Below are 17,500 nucleotides of genomic sequence, written 5' to 3'. Positions count from 1 at the left end.
GGAACACATCCTCCCTCCTGTTTTCTGTGTAAACTGTTCCGGACCATCACAAGGTTGAGGTTCGGACGAGCGACTGCCCTGCAGACCTAAAAACAAGTTCCCTGGCAAAAGTGTGTCAAATATGGAAGAATAATTTGCCACCTGTGAATCAGGTTTTGTATATTTTATCATGTATGGATGGCTATGATTTATGTACACCCGACCGTTTGCTTGAGTGCTGGGTGGAATGACATAGGTAAATTAGCGAGTGAGGAATTATTTGCGCGGTTCCGGGATGCGCTAGATAATATTAGGAATAAGGGAAGGGTTCCTGTTGTATGTGAAATCCTTCCGAGGCGATGAATTGCAGGCTGGCAAAACATTGCAAGACTAGGATGGGCATTGTCAACAACTGAGATTGCTTTTACGGTAAGAATTACCTATATACAAAGGACGGAGTGCCCTTGTCACCCAAAGGATTTCGGCTCCTTGCTGAATCCCTTGAACGAGAAGTAGGCATCCTGCAGGTTTTTTTCGGGTAGATTACGTGGGAGTCGAGGGCGGAAGTATCGGAATATAGTTTAGGCAAGAGAAGCAGCTCAGAGAGGGACTGTGAGAAGAATCATCTAATCAGGTGGAGGGAGAGTAAACTAAAAGTTTTCTATACAAACAGCAGAGTGTAATAAATAGAATTGATTTGCTGCGAGGTAAAGCATGCATAGAGAATTTTGATATAGCTATTACTGAATCCTGGATCAATATGGCTGACAGACATTTCCTTCCGGAAACTGAGATAGGATATAATTTTTTTCACAAGGACAGGGTTGGCAGGAGTTGGGGAGTAGCACTTTTCGTTATAAAGACAATAAACTGTATTACCCGCAATTCGACTAAAGCAGAGGATAGTACGTAATCTATTTGGGTGGAGATTATAGACAAGAATAAGAAACTTAATATAGACTTCCTAATCTCAGCATTGAGCAGACCGATCCACTGAATCATGAAATTCGCAGGGCGTCCCAGTACAAAAACGTTGTGATCATTGGAAATTTTAGTTATAGAATCATTGACCGGGAAATTTTATTAGGAGATCAGGGAGCGCAAAATTTCTTAGATACTGTGCAGGATAATTTCCTAAAACAAATGATTACCAATCTTTCAAGGGGAAAAAAATTCTGGACTTACTTCTAACTAATAATGAGCACCTAACGAGTAATGTAAAAGTAGGAGATAGTCTAGGCTCTAGTGATCATCGAGAAATAAGATTTAATATTAATTGGGAAGAATTAAATAGTACGAATAACGTTCTAGTTCTGAACTTTAGGAGAGCCAATTTTGATGAGATGAGAGAGTATATAAGACATTTGGTCACTTACAAGCGCGAGGTCATCAGACCGGTCAGCGGTTTGGATGAAATGTAGAGTAACCCAACAGCTTTTATTCTAAATGCACAAAATATGAATTTATTCCTCTCAAGTCAATACGGAAGAATATTAATATTCCAAATGGATGACGGACAGGCTGAAATATGAGATCGGAAGGAAAAGAGGACTTTACGTAGGAATAAAAAACGGGGAGACACATCTTAGCTCCAAATATAACGATATGGCAAGACTGGTTAAAAAGAATACACACAGCGAAACGTAACTACGAAATTAAGGTGCCAGACAAGCGAGATTTAATCCCAAGGATTTTTTTCATCTCTACAGAACAAAAAATAAGGAAAGGATAGGCCCAAGTAAAAACGACGAAAATGTCATGATAGAATCGGAGGGGAAAAAAAAAATGAATGAGAAGTTTAACAAATATTTTCTCTCGATGTTTACTAAGGAGAGGTTAGATAAGGCACGTGACTGCGATCCGATTTACAGTGGAGATGAAGAAAGTAGAATACCAAATATCAGCATTCGTAAGGTAGAAGTAGTCAGACTGAAAAACTTAAAAGTACAAAATCACCGGGTCCAGACGATCTTTTTCCGAGTGTTTAAAGGCTGTAAATTTGAAATCTGGGACTCGTTAACAGAAATATTTGATAAGCCGGTAGACACCGGTTTTGTGTCTACTGTCTAGGTGCAGGCAAACGTTGTCCCTGTTTTCAAAAAAGGGAGATAAATCATATATATGCAACTACAGTCCAATCAGTCTGACTTTAGTTATAGGTAAAGTGCTTGAATCAATGATATTTAATAGAGATCACATCGAGACATATGATTTGATTCGTGACTTACAGCATAGTTTCTTCAAGGGTAAGTCATGTGTGACTAATCTTTTATCTTTCTACACTAACGTATATAAGGCGTCAAATAACAATGATAGTTACGATGTTATTTACCTTGACTTTAGTAAAGTGTTCGACAAGGTGCCCCACCAGAGACTATTAGATAAAATCAAAGTCCATGGCATAGGAGGAAAAGTGTTAGAATGGATTAGAGCTTTGATCAGTGACAGAAAACAGCGAGCCACCATAAATGATGTAAAATTCAAATGGGGGAATGTTTCTAATGGAGTTCCCTAGGGCTCAGTTTTGGGTCCCTTATTGTTCATTATGTATATAAACGACTTGGATAATTGGATTAATAGTGAAGTTAGTAAGTTTGCGGACGACACTAAATTAGGGCACCTAATTAGGTCAGGAGACGACGCCGAGATTCTCCAGGATGATCTTAACAAATTGTACACAAGTTCGATGAAATGGCAAATAGACTTTAATATTTCAAAGTGCAGCATGTTAAACGTAGAGCTACACAACCCCGAAAATAGATATAGCTTAGATAGCACGTTTTTAGAGAAAACTGAGTGCGAGAGAGATTTGGGAGTTCTAGTGATTCCTGACCTTAAATCAAGGAAACAGTGCATTAGCGCCAGGAATAAAGCTAACAGAATAGAAGTGCAGAGGTAATTATCAAACTCTGTCTAGCGTTAGTTAGACCTGTCCTTGACTATGCGGTACAGTTTTGGTCTCCGTCTTATAGAATGGACATCAATTCAATAAAATCAGTATAGAGGAGGATAACCAATATAATACGTGGGCTCAAAAAGTTCCCCTTCGAGTTTAGGCACCTTAACTTACACTCCTTGGAAAGACGCAGAGTGCGGGGAGATCTAATAGAGGTGTTCAAGTGGATCAAAGGCTTCAACAGGGGTGACGCAAACAAGGTCATCATATTAAGACAACAGGGCAGGACTCGCAGGGATGGATTGAAATTGGACAAATTTAGATTTAAGAAGGATATAGGAGAGAACTGGTTGACAAATACGATGGTCAACGAATGGAATAGACTTAGTAACCATGTAATGAACGCTGATAATATCGATTGCTTTAAGAAACGGTTAGACAACTTTATAGATGGGGATGACAGGTGATAACAGACATGGAACTGCCTAGTGTAGGCCTTTTGGTCTCATGCAGTCTCTTTCATTCTTATGTTCTTATGTAACGATTAACAAGTTTAGAATGGGTTTAAATCAATTCATGACCATTGAGTAACGGGTTCGATTACCATCGGCTACCGGTGACGTGCTCCTGTCCTGAGGGTCCGGAAGCAGGGAAACAGTCCTGAGGATATCTATATAACTGAGGGTCTCCTAGTGGTATGTTCATACCTTACCTTGACAACGTATCAATAGGGTCTTTTTTTCAGGACTCATATGAGATGGATCTAGTATCTCTCCGGTAACGAAACTGTGAAGCAAAATACATATGTCCCAAGCGTTTAGTAAATCTATGGCGAAATCTTACGGCGAAATCTTCAAGCTAAATCTAACTCAAAGCCATAACTGATCTATAAAGTGAACTAATTAGAAGGCCAAATTATGAGGCTAAATTTTTCTGTCGGAATTCTAGGCTAAACTCGTAGGTGAAATTGTCAGGTGAAATCGTTAGGAGGTGACAGCGTGAGGTGAAATCTTTAAACGAAATTTTCAGGTGAAATTTGAGTACCGGTTTTTCCATGGTGTTCCGTAAGCATATTCAAATTTGAAAGTGGTCATTACCGCGCGTTTGTTGTGACTTCATCTATTATTTTTTCTGCAATAGCCAGCACTTCTATCCTTGGACACATCACAACCCATCGAAGCCATAGAGCCACATAGATAATAAATAGATTATTTAGGGATATGGTATGGAGAGAAAAGAGGTTTAAAGTAATCTAGATGTTTAAGGTAATCTATATTTCTAAAGAAAAATTATATTCTAATCATAAGAAATTGAATTTTTGTCCGTATGACGTCTATAAAATACCTAAAACATTGACTCTATAATGTTTACACAGCTTACATACTATACATAAAAATATATGCAGAAGAGGAGAGAGGAACTTTTTTTTTTATGTGAAAACGATTCTGTCATCATAAAATTCTGCTACGTGAATCTGGTCCGAACGCGTGTCTGTAAAGCTCCTTATACAGTTAACTTCCTAATACCTATCTAGTCAATATTCTTATAAAGGGGTTTCATGGGCGCCTACATCGGGAAAGTCATGTGGCGGGCCACTTGTGTTGATGGGTCACCGTCAAGGTCATTGGATGTCATAGGTGTTCTGGGTCAACCATTTTCCATTCTGACCTCAGTTGTCGATCTGGGTGACTATGAGGATAGGATCAGGGTAGGAACGAGTCTTGAAAATCACCCCCACCCCCACATCCCAGAAAAAATCTGTAGGTGGTGATCTTTACTGGCAGGTTGAGAGAATGTTTGTCGATGAATAAAAATGATGGTTAGGCATTCCTACCCCTCCCTAGTATGATGCTTTAATACAGCCCTGAGCCATTTAAGTAAAAAACTATCTTCACCAAATCTTTCCTTGTCAAAATATACTTTAAAGACTTTGCTCTGTCTAATGGCATTTCTCGATCTTCTTCGAGACATGCCATTAGCCAAACATTAGCCGTGTCTGAGAAGAGATCCGCTGAGTTTTACCACCAAGATAGGCTAGGGTTCTCCTTAGTTGTGCGAGAGGCTGCAACTGGCTAAACTCGGCTCATGTTTATTCATTCATTGATTTATTAGCTTATGTATTTTCTTCTCACAGTTCTGATCCTCAAAATAAAGAAGTGGAGCAACGATCGACAGATATGGCATCAGTGATGTTCATTTTAGTCCTTCTGGCTTTATATTGGCCATCTGGATCTGCTGAACCTTCCAGGCCAGGTGAGTATACGTATGTATATATATATATATATATATATATATATATATATATATGTATGTGTGTGTGTGTGTGTGTGTGTGTGTGTGTGTGTGTTTGTAAAGAGCTGGAGCCCAGGAGCCATGTTATCGGAAAAATTTCAAACACTGGACATTGAGTAATAGAATTTACTACCGACGTTTCGAACCCTGTCCGGGGTTCGTCTTCAGAGTTATACAATGTCAGCAAAAGGAATCTATTGAATGGTATACCAGTGGTTCCTGGGGCAGGTCCCAACAGATTGAACAAAGTTGTAGGTTAACACTAGTAAAAACTCCCCGACATGGAGAAAGAATTGCAAAATTATACACAAGAGGCGCGAACATGCTGCTACCAAAATCCAAAAAGTTAATGATGATAAAATCTCATTTCGGACAAAATCTCCATTCCTAAGCCGCCGACCATCAATCTTTCGGTCCTGCCTGTCATTCGCTCCTCTGTAGCTATGGTACAAATCAAAACAATTAAACAAAGATAAACCCATATCCTGAATGACAAAGAAATTAATTACAAAGTTTGACTAAAGTATCATAAAAATGGAACCACCAAAATAAAAAAGAACAAAAAGAACAAAAAGAACAAAATATCACAATCCCGACAAAATAGCAATACACAGGTCGCCGATCAGTGCTCCTTCTGTCCTGTCTGTTCTTCACTCCCTTGTAAATCGGATTTAAATTAATACATCTGTTGACGCTGTTGCTGTCACTTGTCCATACTTCCAAAAATAACCTCTCTCCTTTCTCGTTGTTTCTGTATTTCACACCAACATTCTCCCAATCCATCACGTGCTCCTCCTCCTGACAGTGCCTGTAGATCACCGAACTGCCATCTTTTTGGTTTAACGTACGCTGATGCTCCTTGATTCTCGCCGATATATTCTTACCCGTCTCTCCTATGAAGCGAGCACCACAATTGCCGCAACCAATATCATAAACAACCCCCGTCTTGTTCTCTTCCTCTTCCGTGTCTTTCACCTTTGTCAATGCCCCCATGTAGCGTACTGGCGGGCTTGTGAACTACCTCTACCCCATGCTTCCTCAATAATCTAGCAGCCACCTCAGATGACCCTTTCACGTATGGAAATGTGACTATTTTTGTTACCGCCTGTCTCGTATCCGCTGCTCTTTTCCCCTAAGTTGTGGTCCATCTCCTAATAACTGTTACTCTGAGTCCAGTATTTGAAAATTTTCCGATATATATATATATATATATATATATATATATATATATATATATTATATATATATATACATACTAATGACTAGGGTTGTGACAATATGTTTTTTGAAATATGCTCATATGCTTTATGCTTTATGCGTGTTAAATATGCTTTATGCTTTTTAAATATGCTCTTTATGCTTTCTAAATATGCTTTATGCTATTTTCTTTGTAATATGGCTAATTGAGATTTTTCATTTATCGTACATTTATATATTATGGAGGGTATGAAGTACTATGTCAAATTGTGATAGTTTATTCTGCATAGTGTAACAAAAAAGTGAAAAAATCTTTGTGAACAATTTCAATTAGATAGCTTGTTATCTAGTAAATAACCTCAAAATCCTAGTAACAACTCTCACAATAATCAAATCTAGCATTCATTACATTTGATAATCATAACCTGTTTTAAATTGTCAAAAAGAAATCTACGTCTGTTGTCAGCTAATACAGTTTTGTACACTGAAAAAACTCTTTCTGCATCACAAGTTACAACTGGTGCGAAGAGAAATGCAGTTAAATCAGAGCTGGAGAATTGTTTGATGAATTCATTTTTAGTCTCCTTCAGTTTTCCAGATAAAATAGAGCTAATTTCTCTCACAGTTGAGAACCCTTGATTTTTCTTTAAAATTGACATCAACTTATAAAAATATTGTTGATCATACAATTTTTAAGGTGTTCCTCAACTTCTTCGACCAAATGCACTGCCGATTCCAGAGGGAGACCTCGTGTTTCCAACTTCTCAATAGTTGTAGCTAACATTGTAAAGTTAGCTGATATAAAGGATAAGCTAATATTCACTTCGGCATTATTCAGAAGCTCTTGACATTCAACTATGCTTTGAGCCTCATTCGCATCAAGAGACATAACAACATTGCTCACTTTTTGAAAATGAGTGGAATGGTATTGTGCCGCTTCCAACCAAGTACCCCATCTAGTAACTACAGGCGAGGGTGGTAAAGGTATTCCAGGGCACATATCCCTGAATTTCTCGACTCTTCGGGGTGCTTTCAGGAACACGCTCTTTGCTGCGCTAATCAGCTGATTTACATCTGTATAATTGGATCGAACTATGCAATCCTGTGGAGTCCATGAGCTAGGCATGTGACGTGCACCATATTAGGAAATAAAACACGCAATCCACGCATGGCTTTAGACATGTATGGAGCTGCATCAGTTGTGACAATTAAAATATTGTCATAAAGGATTTGGTTAGGCCATAGTACTCTGAGCGAATCATTGAAAAATGCCGCTATTGTGGCATGGTTGACAGATTGTAACATTCCCATGTTCCCGAGGTAGCATTTGCTACGTTCTTCTTCTTCTCCCAATATACCAAATACAAAACAAGCGACAAACCTCTGCTCTACATCGGTAGTTTCGTCTAACGACACCCACAGTTTTTTACCAGCGACTTTCTTTCGTAGGGAAAGAGTGGGTCAATTTTTGGATCTTCACCCCCATCATATTTAGGTAAAATGAGGAAAAAAAAAAAATAATAATAATAATAATACTGCTGAAACAAAGGCTGCACCAGATAGTCTTAACAATTTCATTTTCTGTGCTGTAATAGTGTACTGGCGAAAATGTTAGGCTAGGTACGAGATAAAATCATACGTTATACGAATAATCTACCATTTACTACTCACCTTTAAACTACAAAACTTGCATTGTATAACTCCATTGACATCTTCGAAATCTATATAATCAGAGAGTAATTTTGTTCGTAGTCTTGCTTTATCAATTTTAGGCATGTTTGCAAGTGGTAAGACACAAAATGGCAGCCCGTTAAATCTGGAATGTAAAGTGCCTTCTAGATAGGTTCCAATAATGCAATAAGGTATTTTCATGACTGAGCATATTTTTCCTTATTGAGAATATGCTTTACTTAAAAAGCATATTTATAGAATATTCTTTATGTAAAAAGAATATTCATATATGCTTTAACATTTAAAAAGCATAAAGAATAATTCTTTATGCTTAAAGCATATTGTCACAACCCTACTAATGACCCACTTTCAGAGAAGAATAGGCGAAAGTAAAGAGATCCGTATATTTCGATCACTATCTGTAATCCTCTTCAGCAGATGTGATACAGAATGGAGAAAAACATGCATATATACAAAAGTAGTAAGTTGGGGGGTGGGTTGGAGCTGTAGCACCTAGGGTAGGAAGCAGCCGCATCCTAAGGGATGGCTTCGTGCACTTGGTCAGCACCTTTCACCCCAACTCTCACTTGTGGCTCCTAGTAGCTGTTAGTCTAGGACAGCGGCCACACTCCGGGCAACCATCTCGGCTGATGGGCTAAACCAAGTGAGGGGTGCCACACACTGTGGCATGGAGCAGTGCCAGCTCTACTAGATGAAGACTAGAACAGCAAGCTCAGTATATGTACTCTACTTGTCAGAGGACTTTGGTGAGTTTAGTGTGATAGCAAGATGGGTGACACATCTAGGGCGAACCAGGCATGTAAATGGCAATCGGCCAGTCACCGTAGAAAAGGATTGGAGCCCTTACTACGTATTTATCCAAGATTAACTATGGAGCAAAACCAAAGAGTAAATGAAGTGAACAGCGTGAATGGGAGTCTTTTTCCAGAAAGGAGGGAGACTACCTCGCTCGGTCGGGAACATAGTGTACAGCAGGCGGTTTCTGATCGTTATCCGGCGACTGTTGTAACCAAAGAAAAGTTGAGAATGGCTACGTGGAATGTCCGAACATTACACCAAGCGGGGAAATATTATGGGGTAAGGAGAGAAATGAACAGAATGAAGATAGATGTTATGGGGCTTAGTGAGGTTAGGTGGCCAGGAGTGGGAGAGGTGAAAAATGAGCATGGAGTATTTGTATATTCTGGAGGAGAAGGAGCAGAAAAAGGGGTAGGAATAATGATGAACAAAAAGGTTGCTAGTACTATGAAGGGATTCTGGGCAGTGTCAGACAGAGTGCTCTTGGTAAAACTCAGGGGAAAACCTTTTGACATATGTTTAATACAGGTGTATGCTCCCACGGCAGAAGCAGAGGAAAGGATAGTAGATGATTTCTATGACAAGTTAGATCAAGCAATGGAACAATGTGGAAATCAAGAGGTTAAGATAGTTATGGGTGATGTAAATGCAAAAGTGGGTTCAGGTGGAGAAGAAGAGGTTGTGGGGCCATTTGGGTTAGGAGAGAGAAATGACAGGGGAGAAAAATGGATAAGCTGGTGCATAGAACATCAACAAATAGTAATGAATACGTGGTTTAGGCAACATCCGCGAAGGCTATGGACATGGAAGGCACCAGGAGATACAGCAAGAAATCAAATAGACTTTTTTACTATCAACAGAAGATTTAGAAATGCAGTGATAAAGGTAAAAACATACCCAGGAGCAGATTGTAATAGTGATCATGTGCCAGTTGTTGCAGATATTAGAATAAAATTGAAGAAATTAAGAAAGGAGATGGGGAAACCGAGAAGAGAGGTAAGTGTGTTGAGAAAGGACGAAGACTTGAAACAGAGGTATTTGGTTACAGTAGAAAATAAATATGAAGTGCTGCGAGAAGAAGGGGATGTAAATGATCCAGGTTTTCAGTGGCAAAGGTTATGTGAAGCAATAGAAGAAGGAAATAAAAAGGTACTTCCTGAAAATAGGAGGAAAAACAAATGGATAACAGAGGAAATATTCGAACTAATGGATAAGAGAAGAGAAGCTAAAAATAGGGATAGAAATGAATATAGAGAACTTAATAGACAAATCAAAAAGAAGTGTATAGATGCCAAGGAGAGTTGGCTTGATGAACAATGTAGAGAAATTGAGGACCTTGAAAAAAGGGATTCTAAAATGATGTATGATAAGATTAGAGAAATTACCAAGAGAAAGGGGAGTAATGGGGGGCAATCAAAGATAGAGAAGGAAAGGTTTTAATGGACGAGGAGGATATTAAACATAGATGGGAGGAGTATGTAAGGGACCTATTTGAGGACGACAGACAAGAAGGAGAAGAGGAAAATTATAGATATCTGGACGGGGAAGAAATAATGGAAGAGGAAGTGAAATTTGCAATGAAGAAAATGAAAAAAGGGAAAGCCATGGGTGAGGATGGTGTGATGATTGAAATGTTAGAGGCATTAGGGGATTTTGCAATAAGAAAACTCACTAGTCTAATAAACCAAATTTACGAAAAGGGTACAATAACGGAACATATGTGTAACTCGATTTTTATACCACTACCAAAGATAAACGGAACAATGGAATGTAGTAAACATCGCACAGTCAGTATCATGAGTCAAATAACCAAAATTATATTAAGGATAGTTTTAAATAGAATAAGAAATAAAGTGAGAGAACAAGTTTCATGGGAGCAATTTGGTTTCATAGAAGGGAAAGGAACAGCAAATGCAATTTTTATAATAAGAACGATTATGGAGAGGATGATAGAAAAACAACAAAGTGTAAATCTTTGCTTTGTTGACTACGAGAAGGCGTTTGATAGGGTAAGACATGAGGATTTGATAAATATTTTGGAAAGAGTGGATATAAATAGCAAAGACATGAGTATCATCAGAAATTTGTATTGGAAGCAAAGAGCAGCAGTGAGGGTACGGGGAGGAAGAACAGAATTTCAAGCTATAAAGAGGGGAGTGCGTCAAGGCTGTGTTATGTCTCCAGGTTTATTTAATTTATATGGGGAGATGATCCTTAGGGAATTAGAGGGAATGGAAGGGATTAAAATTGGAGGATTTAATATAAATCATATCAGATATGCTGATGACACGGTATTGGTGGCTGACTCAGAAGATAAACTGCAACATCTATTGAATGTAACCGTAAGAGCTAGTGAGGAGAAAGGTTTAAATGTAAATATGGAGAAAACTAAAATACTAGTGGCCAGTAAAACAGATCCACCAAGAGTGCAAGTACAAATAGCAGGGAGAAGAATAGAACAAGTAACCAAATTTTCGTACCTGGGAAGCGTATTGACAGAAGATTGTAGATGTGAAAAGGAAATAAAATCAAGGATAGCGATAGCTAAAAGCACGTTTCAGAAAATGAAAGGGGTTTTAACAAACAAGAAAATGTCTACAGATACAAGGAGAAGAACAGTTAAAACATTTATATGGTCAACACTATTATATGGTTCAGAAGCGTGGACAATCAGCAAAAAATTGCAGGAAAACTTAGAAGCAGCAGAAATGTGGATATGGAGACGAGTATTAAGAGTACCATGGACAGCGAAGAAAACAAATGAAGAAGTATTGAGAGAAATGGAGACAGATAGGGAATTGATGACAACAATAAGGAAAAGACAGTTGCGATTCTTAGGACAAATAATGAGGAAGGAAGGGTTGGAAGAGGTGGTGATGACGGGAATGGTGGAGGGAAGGAGAGCAAGAGGAAAGCAGAGGGAGAAGTATATGGACGGGCTGATGAGGGCGACGGGAAAACAACTCAAACCAGCACAGATGTTACAAGTAACTAGGGACCGTGAACGGTGGCGCTCCATGGTTGCCGAAGTCCAAGAGGATATGACACGACGGTAGGGTAAGTTGAACAAGTAGGGACTGGGACTCAGGTCATGTGCCCGGCGCTACGTGGACATTGGTGAATTTTGTCCGCGTTTAATGTAGAGGATAACAATCTATTAACAGCATTAACAGCTAAGGTATTATACAGTCTGGTGAATATTGCCCATTGGGAAAATATTTCATTAGGGAGGATTCTATGATTTTTCTCCTAAAACTGCATTTTGATTTATAAATTATTTCAGCGCCGTCCCAGTTTATGCGATGGTTTTTATTGGCAAAATTATGAAATACGGTAAAGTTTTCTTACCCATATTTAACTGAGTGCTTATATTCCTTTATCCTAGTTGTGAGATCTCTACCCGTTTGTCCCAAATATACATCATTACAATCTAAACATTTGTAAACTCCAGGAGCTTTATTACTCTTTGGTCTGTGATGTACATAAAGAATTTTGCTGAACAGATTACTGAGGTAATTGAAAATGAAATTTAACTTTATTTTTCGGTAACAGTTGAGACATATCATTTATTGATTTATTGTAGGGTAATTTTATACAGCTGTTAACTCAGTTATAATTCATAGTGGAATGAGAAACAGATTTATAAAAGCTAATTTTAGCCCTGATAAAGGGTTTCTGTAAAAACCACGGTGGATATCCTAATTTTACTAATTTATTTCTAACTGATGTTAACTCCAAGTCTAAATATTGTGGATTGCATATTTTCAGAGCTCGTAAAAATAGGCCAGAAGCGACACTGTAGTTGATTTTATCTGTATGGTAGCTAAAGAAGTGCAAGTAGTTCCTTGTGTGGGTGGGATTCCTATTAACTGTAAATAGGTACGGACACAAAAATTTAACTTTTTTAACCCTTAAATTCTTGTTGCATATAAAAAACTATTTCATTAGGAACAAAATACTTTTTAAGTTTTTGAAATAGCTTAAAAAATAAGGGAGACACGATTTTTTTTAAATGATTTTTCTATTCCGATTTTTTGGCTAGCCTTTACCATAAAGTGTAAGAATTAAGGGTGGTTATTTGTAAAGATTTTAGTAAAGAAATACACAAACTCTAAACCACAGGTCCAATTTTATTGAAATTTGAAATACTTGGGTTTTTGTGGGTCAAAAAATCACCTAAGTATGCCAAAAACAATGTGGAACATCTCCATCCTACCAAATTTTCATGGCAACTATCAAGTTATCAATTTAGAGATGATCATCAGTAAAACTCAAACCGCTGCCCCAATTGATATGCAACTTGGCATATGAAGGTTTTATGGGTCAATAAATAACCTGAGCATATCAAAAACAATGGACGACTTTCCTTTTATACTATTCTTACTAACACCTCTCATGTTGTCATGGCAACTATTGTCAATTTAGAGATAATCATCCATAGATTCCAAACCCCTGGCCCAATCAACAAATCACCTGAGCATGTAAAAACCAATGTAGAACCTTCCTTTTATACTATTTTTACCAACACCTATCATGTTGTCAGGGCAACTATTGTCAATTTACAGATAGTCATCAATAAAATCCAAACCCCTGACCCAATTGACATGCAACTTGGCATGTGAAGATTTGATTGGTCAACAAGTTACCTGAGTATATAAAAACAATGCAGGACCGTCCTTTTATACTATTCTTACTAACACTTTTCATGTTGCCATAGCAACTATTGTCAATTTAGAGATAATCATCCGTAAAATCCAAACCGCTGCCCCAATTGACATGTAACTTGGCATGTGAAAGTTTTATAGGTTACCAAATTACCTGAGCATGTAAAAACAATGTAAGACCTTCCTTTAATACTATTGTTACTAACACCTATCATGTTGCCATGACAGTTATTGTCAGTTTAGAGATAATCATCCAGAAAATCCAAACCACTGCCCCAATTGACATGCAATTTGGCATGTGAAAATTTTATGGGTCAATAAATCACCTGAGCATGTCAAAAAAATGTGAGACATCTGCATCATACCAAATTTGCATTTCATGACAATAATTAAGTTGTCAATTTAGAGATAATCATCAATACAATCCAAACCGCTGCCCTAATTGACATGCAACTTGTCATGTGAAGGTTTTATAGGTCAACAAATCACCCGAGCATGTAAAAAAAAATGCAGGACCTTCCTTTTATATTATTCTTACTTGAACTTATCATGTTGCCGTGGCAACTATTATCAATTTAGAGATAATCATCCATAAAATCCAAACCCCTGGCCCAATTGACATACAACTTTGCATATGAAGGTTTTATGGGTCAACAAATCACCTGAGCATGTCAAAAACAATGCAGGACCTTCCTCTTATACTATTCTCACTAACACCTATCATGTAACATGTTCCATCAATGTAATGTAAGTGCAATGTAATGTACGCGCAGCTTAAAAGAACTCTATCACATTAAAAAGTGCATATATAGGTGCCCTAGCCCTTACTCTTAGATCGACTCTCGGTGCACTAACCAGTCAGTACTGCAACTATCCTAAGACTTAAATTTACTCTGAAATCGGTGAATTATCTTTTACACCAATTTACTGAAATAGAAAAATTAACAAAGTATTTTTATTTTCAAAGGAGTTATTTTGTTTAATCATGTTATCTATAATCATGATAATTTGAATAAACAACTTTATTTCAACAGCTCATGTCTATTATCATCATGAAACCCAAAGAAGATTTTAGTCTTGTCTCTCGATCTCTACTAGTCTTTAGACTTCTCATGGTCATGGACATGGTTCATGACATGGAATACTGACCATATTATTAATAGTTATCTCATATACTTGCTATCATAGCCATAGCCGGCTATGTAATAGGCATATCATAGCCTGGCCAACATCTTAAAATTCATACCATAACAAAGTAAGTATTAGTTGTGAACAACACCCTCTACGACTACTACAAGTAGTATCTTTGACATGTTATGCGTTAACAAACATGACTAAGTATCGGAGAACATACCTACATGCTCTGCGAGGCAGAGCTGTCGCATTACTAACGATCTTAAAGTTGCCCATTTCCGGGAGAAAATAGGCTAAAAATACGAATATTACATTAAAATATTCGTATATAGGTGTCTTATATTTATATTTGTACTCGGAAAACTAATTTGCCACGACTAATAGCCAAATTTGAGTTTAAATCGGTGATTTTTTTTAAGAACTGGGCATATACTTGCAGAACAGCAAGATAATTTGGTAATCCTGCGCCTACTACAGGCATTCAAACTGACGCATACCCGACGTTTCGTCTAACGACTTTGAGAAAGTCGTTAGACGAAACGTCAGGAATAAAGCTTCACCTCCAGTCCATGTTTCCTTTACCGTGTCTATACAACTTGTTCACATGGATTTTCATTTGACGCATACCCATTCGAACGGGCCGCAAAAGATGGCGGAGAAAACATTACATTCGCGATGGCGGCGCCGCCCGTGGATTCGTGTCTTACCCACTGTAAAAGATAAAGATGCAGTTTTAGGAAAAAAATCATAGAATCCTCTATAATAAAATAGTTTACCAATTATGATATCTCCAATGGCCAATGGTCACCAGACTGTATAATAATTTAGCTGTTAATAGATTGCTACCCTTTACACTAACTGCGGACAAAATTCACAAATGTCCATGTAGCGCCGGACACGTGACCTGAGTCCCCGTCCCTACTTGTTCACCTCACTACTTTTGTATACACTGCGCGACGGGCATAAAAATCTGATCGATGTCGCTGTTCACTAGCGAATTTCTCATATATATATATATATATATATATATATATATATATATATATATATAATATGCACACACACACACACACACACACACACACACACACACACACACACACACACACACACATATATATATATATGTTTATATATAAATATACATATATACATATATATGTATATATATATTTATATATACATATTATATATATATATTATATATATATAATTTTATATATATATATGTATATATACATATATATAATATATATATATATATATATATATATATATATTCACTATAAACCCACTATCGGAGATATAATATCGGAAAGTACAGGAAAACTGTATATTTCGACTACTATCTGTAGTCCTCTTCAGCTGAAGAGGACTACAGATAGTAGTCGAAATATACAGTTTCCCTGTACTTTCCGTTATTATTTCTCCGATAGTGGGTTAATAGTGAACCTTTACAAATGTACTATAACATACCAATTTCCAATATGTATATATACATACATATATATATATATATATATATATATATATATGTGTGTGTGTGTGTGTGTGTGTGTGTGTGTGTGTGTGTGTGTTTGTGTGTGTGTGTGTGTGTGTGTGTATTCACCTTGGTCCTTGGATCACGTGTTGGACTCGTGATCGACAGCTATTTCCCTCCCGGAAGAGAGCTCAGAGCTCGTATGGCCGATCTATGGGTAATGCTATGAACTTTCACACACACACACATACCCAACTCCCTACCCACGAGAGTCAGAGTAACGACCCGAAGCGCAGTGATACCGAAATAATTTCGGCCCAGGGCAGGATTCGAACCAGGTACTGCAAGCACCACCGTACTTCCCAGTCCAGTGCTCTACCAACCGCGCCACCGAGTCGTGTGACTGTGTGTGTGTGTGTGTGTGTGTGTGTAATTACATATATGTATATTTGTGTATATGTTCTAACTATTCCTGTATTATTTCCAGGTTTTATTTTGGTTACCAGTAAATTATCTTATTTAGTGAAATGGTTGGGTATCACAGCAAAAGGACTGTAAGATTTCTCACACTATGTTCTAAAGTATCCCACATTTATGTGCTACTTTTTCCCAACCTCTGAATGTGAAAGGATATAAACATCAGATATTTAATATCTACCACTAGTTTTAGGGTAATTATTCCATTTATAAATCTAGGTGGCTCTCAAAGGGGTTCTTCAGAGACTCTAGATGAAGGAACGCTAAGTTATTAATCCTTTTTCTTCTGTCAGATCCTGTGTGTGAGATCACTGCCGGGGGAAGTGTCAACCCTTTCGGGATGGGAACGTACACTGTTTCAGATTCGACGAACTACTCGATGACCCAGACCGATTTGGGCTACGACCCTCCAAACGCCGTCTATATTCTGTTAAAAGACTGCCATTACCCAAATAGGGCCGGAGGCCTATGCATTGGAGCTCTCACCTTCAAGAACAATCACAGTGTCCTCTTCATCAAGGATCCTTCTCTTCCTATACAAGTATGTAAACATTAAGTTAAGAGGAATTGATCGTCCTTGAGTTCGATTTAACTTCTTGTTTGTAGTTTCATCCCGATTTTGCTTCTTCATGGAGGTAATGAAAGGTTTCCGTAGTTCATGAATCATGATACAAAATACGATGTTTCGCTCTTATTAGAGCTTTTTTTAAGTACAGGCAAAAGTTCATAGATACAATAATGAGAGCACGAGGGGAGAAAACTCTACAATATATATCCAAGTGCTACTGGCCGGACACTCCACAGAGTGCTGGCTCGTGGGACATAATCCCACATTGAAAAGCTAAGATTAAGGATTTGATACAACTTTGCAGATTTATATATGGCGCCTTT

General features: G+C 37.7%; 1 protein-coding gene and 1 long non-coding RNA gene across 3 annotated transcripts in view; one reads left to right on the top strand and one right to left on the bottom strand.

Moving 5' to 3' along the window:
- Positions 1–17,500, bottom strand: part of LOC143019566 (uncharacterized) — a 467,386-nt gene that overhangs the window by 78,738 nt on the left and 371,148 nt on the right. The gene's annotated exons all lie outside the window — the stretch shown is intronic.
- LOC143019562 (uncharacterized) overlaps positions 1–17,500 on the top strand; it is a 30,508-nt gene that overhangs the window by 213 nt on the left and 12,795 nt on the right. Inside the window, exons 1-3 of one of the 2 annotated variants that reach the window (XM_076175300.1) lie at positions 10–152; positions 5,010–5,128; positions 16,903–17,150. In XM_076175300.1, the coding sequence (XP_076031415.1) occupies positions 5,053–5,128; positions 16,903–17,150 (324 nt within the window). In that variant the 5' untranslated portion in view covers positions 10–152; positions 5,010–5,052. Of the gene's footprint in view, positions 1–9; positions 153–5,009; positions 5,129–16,902; positions 17,151–17,500 lie in introns of those variants that run through there. The other variant, XM_076175299.1, reaches the window with a different exon arrangement.

The sequence above is a fragment of the Oratosquilla oratoria genome, chromosome 37, assembly GCF_046742065.1.
Source record: "Oratosquilla oratoria isolate Oo_2021 chromosome 37, ASM4674206v1, whole genome shotgun sequence".
In the NCBI taxonomy this organism is placed as follows: Eukaryota; Metazoa; Arthropoda; class Malacostraca; order Stomatopoda; family Squillidae; genus Oratosquilla; species Oratosquilla oratoria.
Note: the sequence above shows the minus strand (reverse complement) of the source record. Positions and strands in the feature narration are given on the sequence as shown.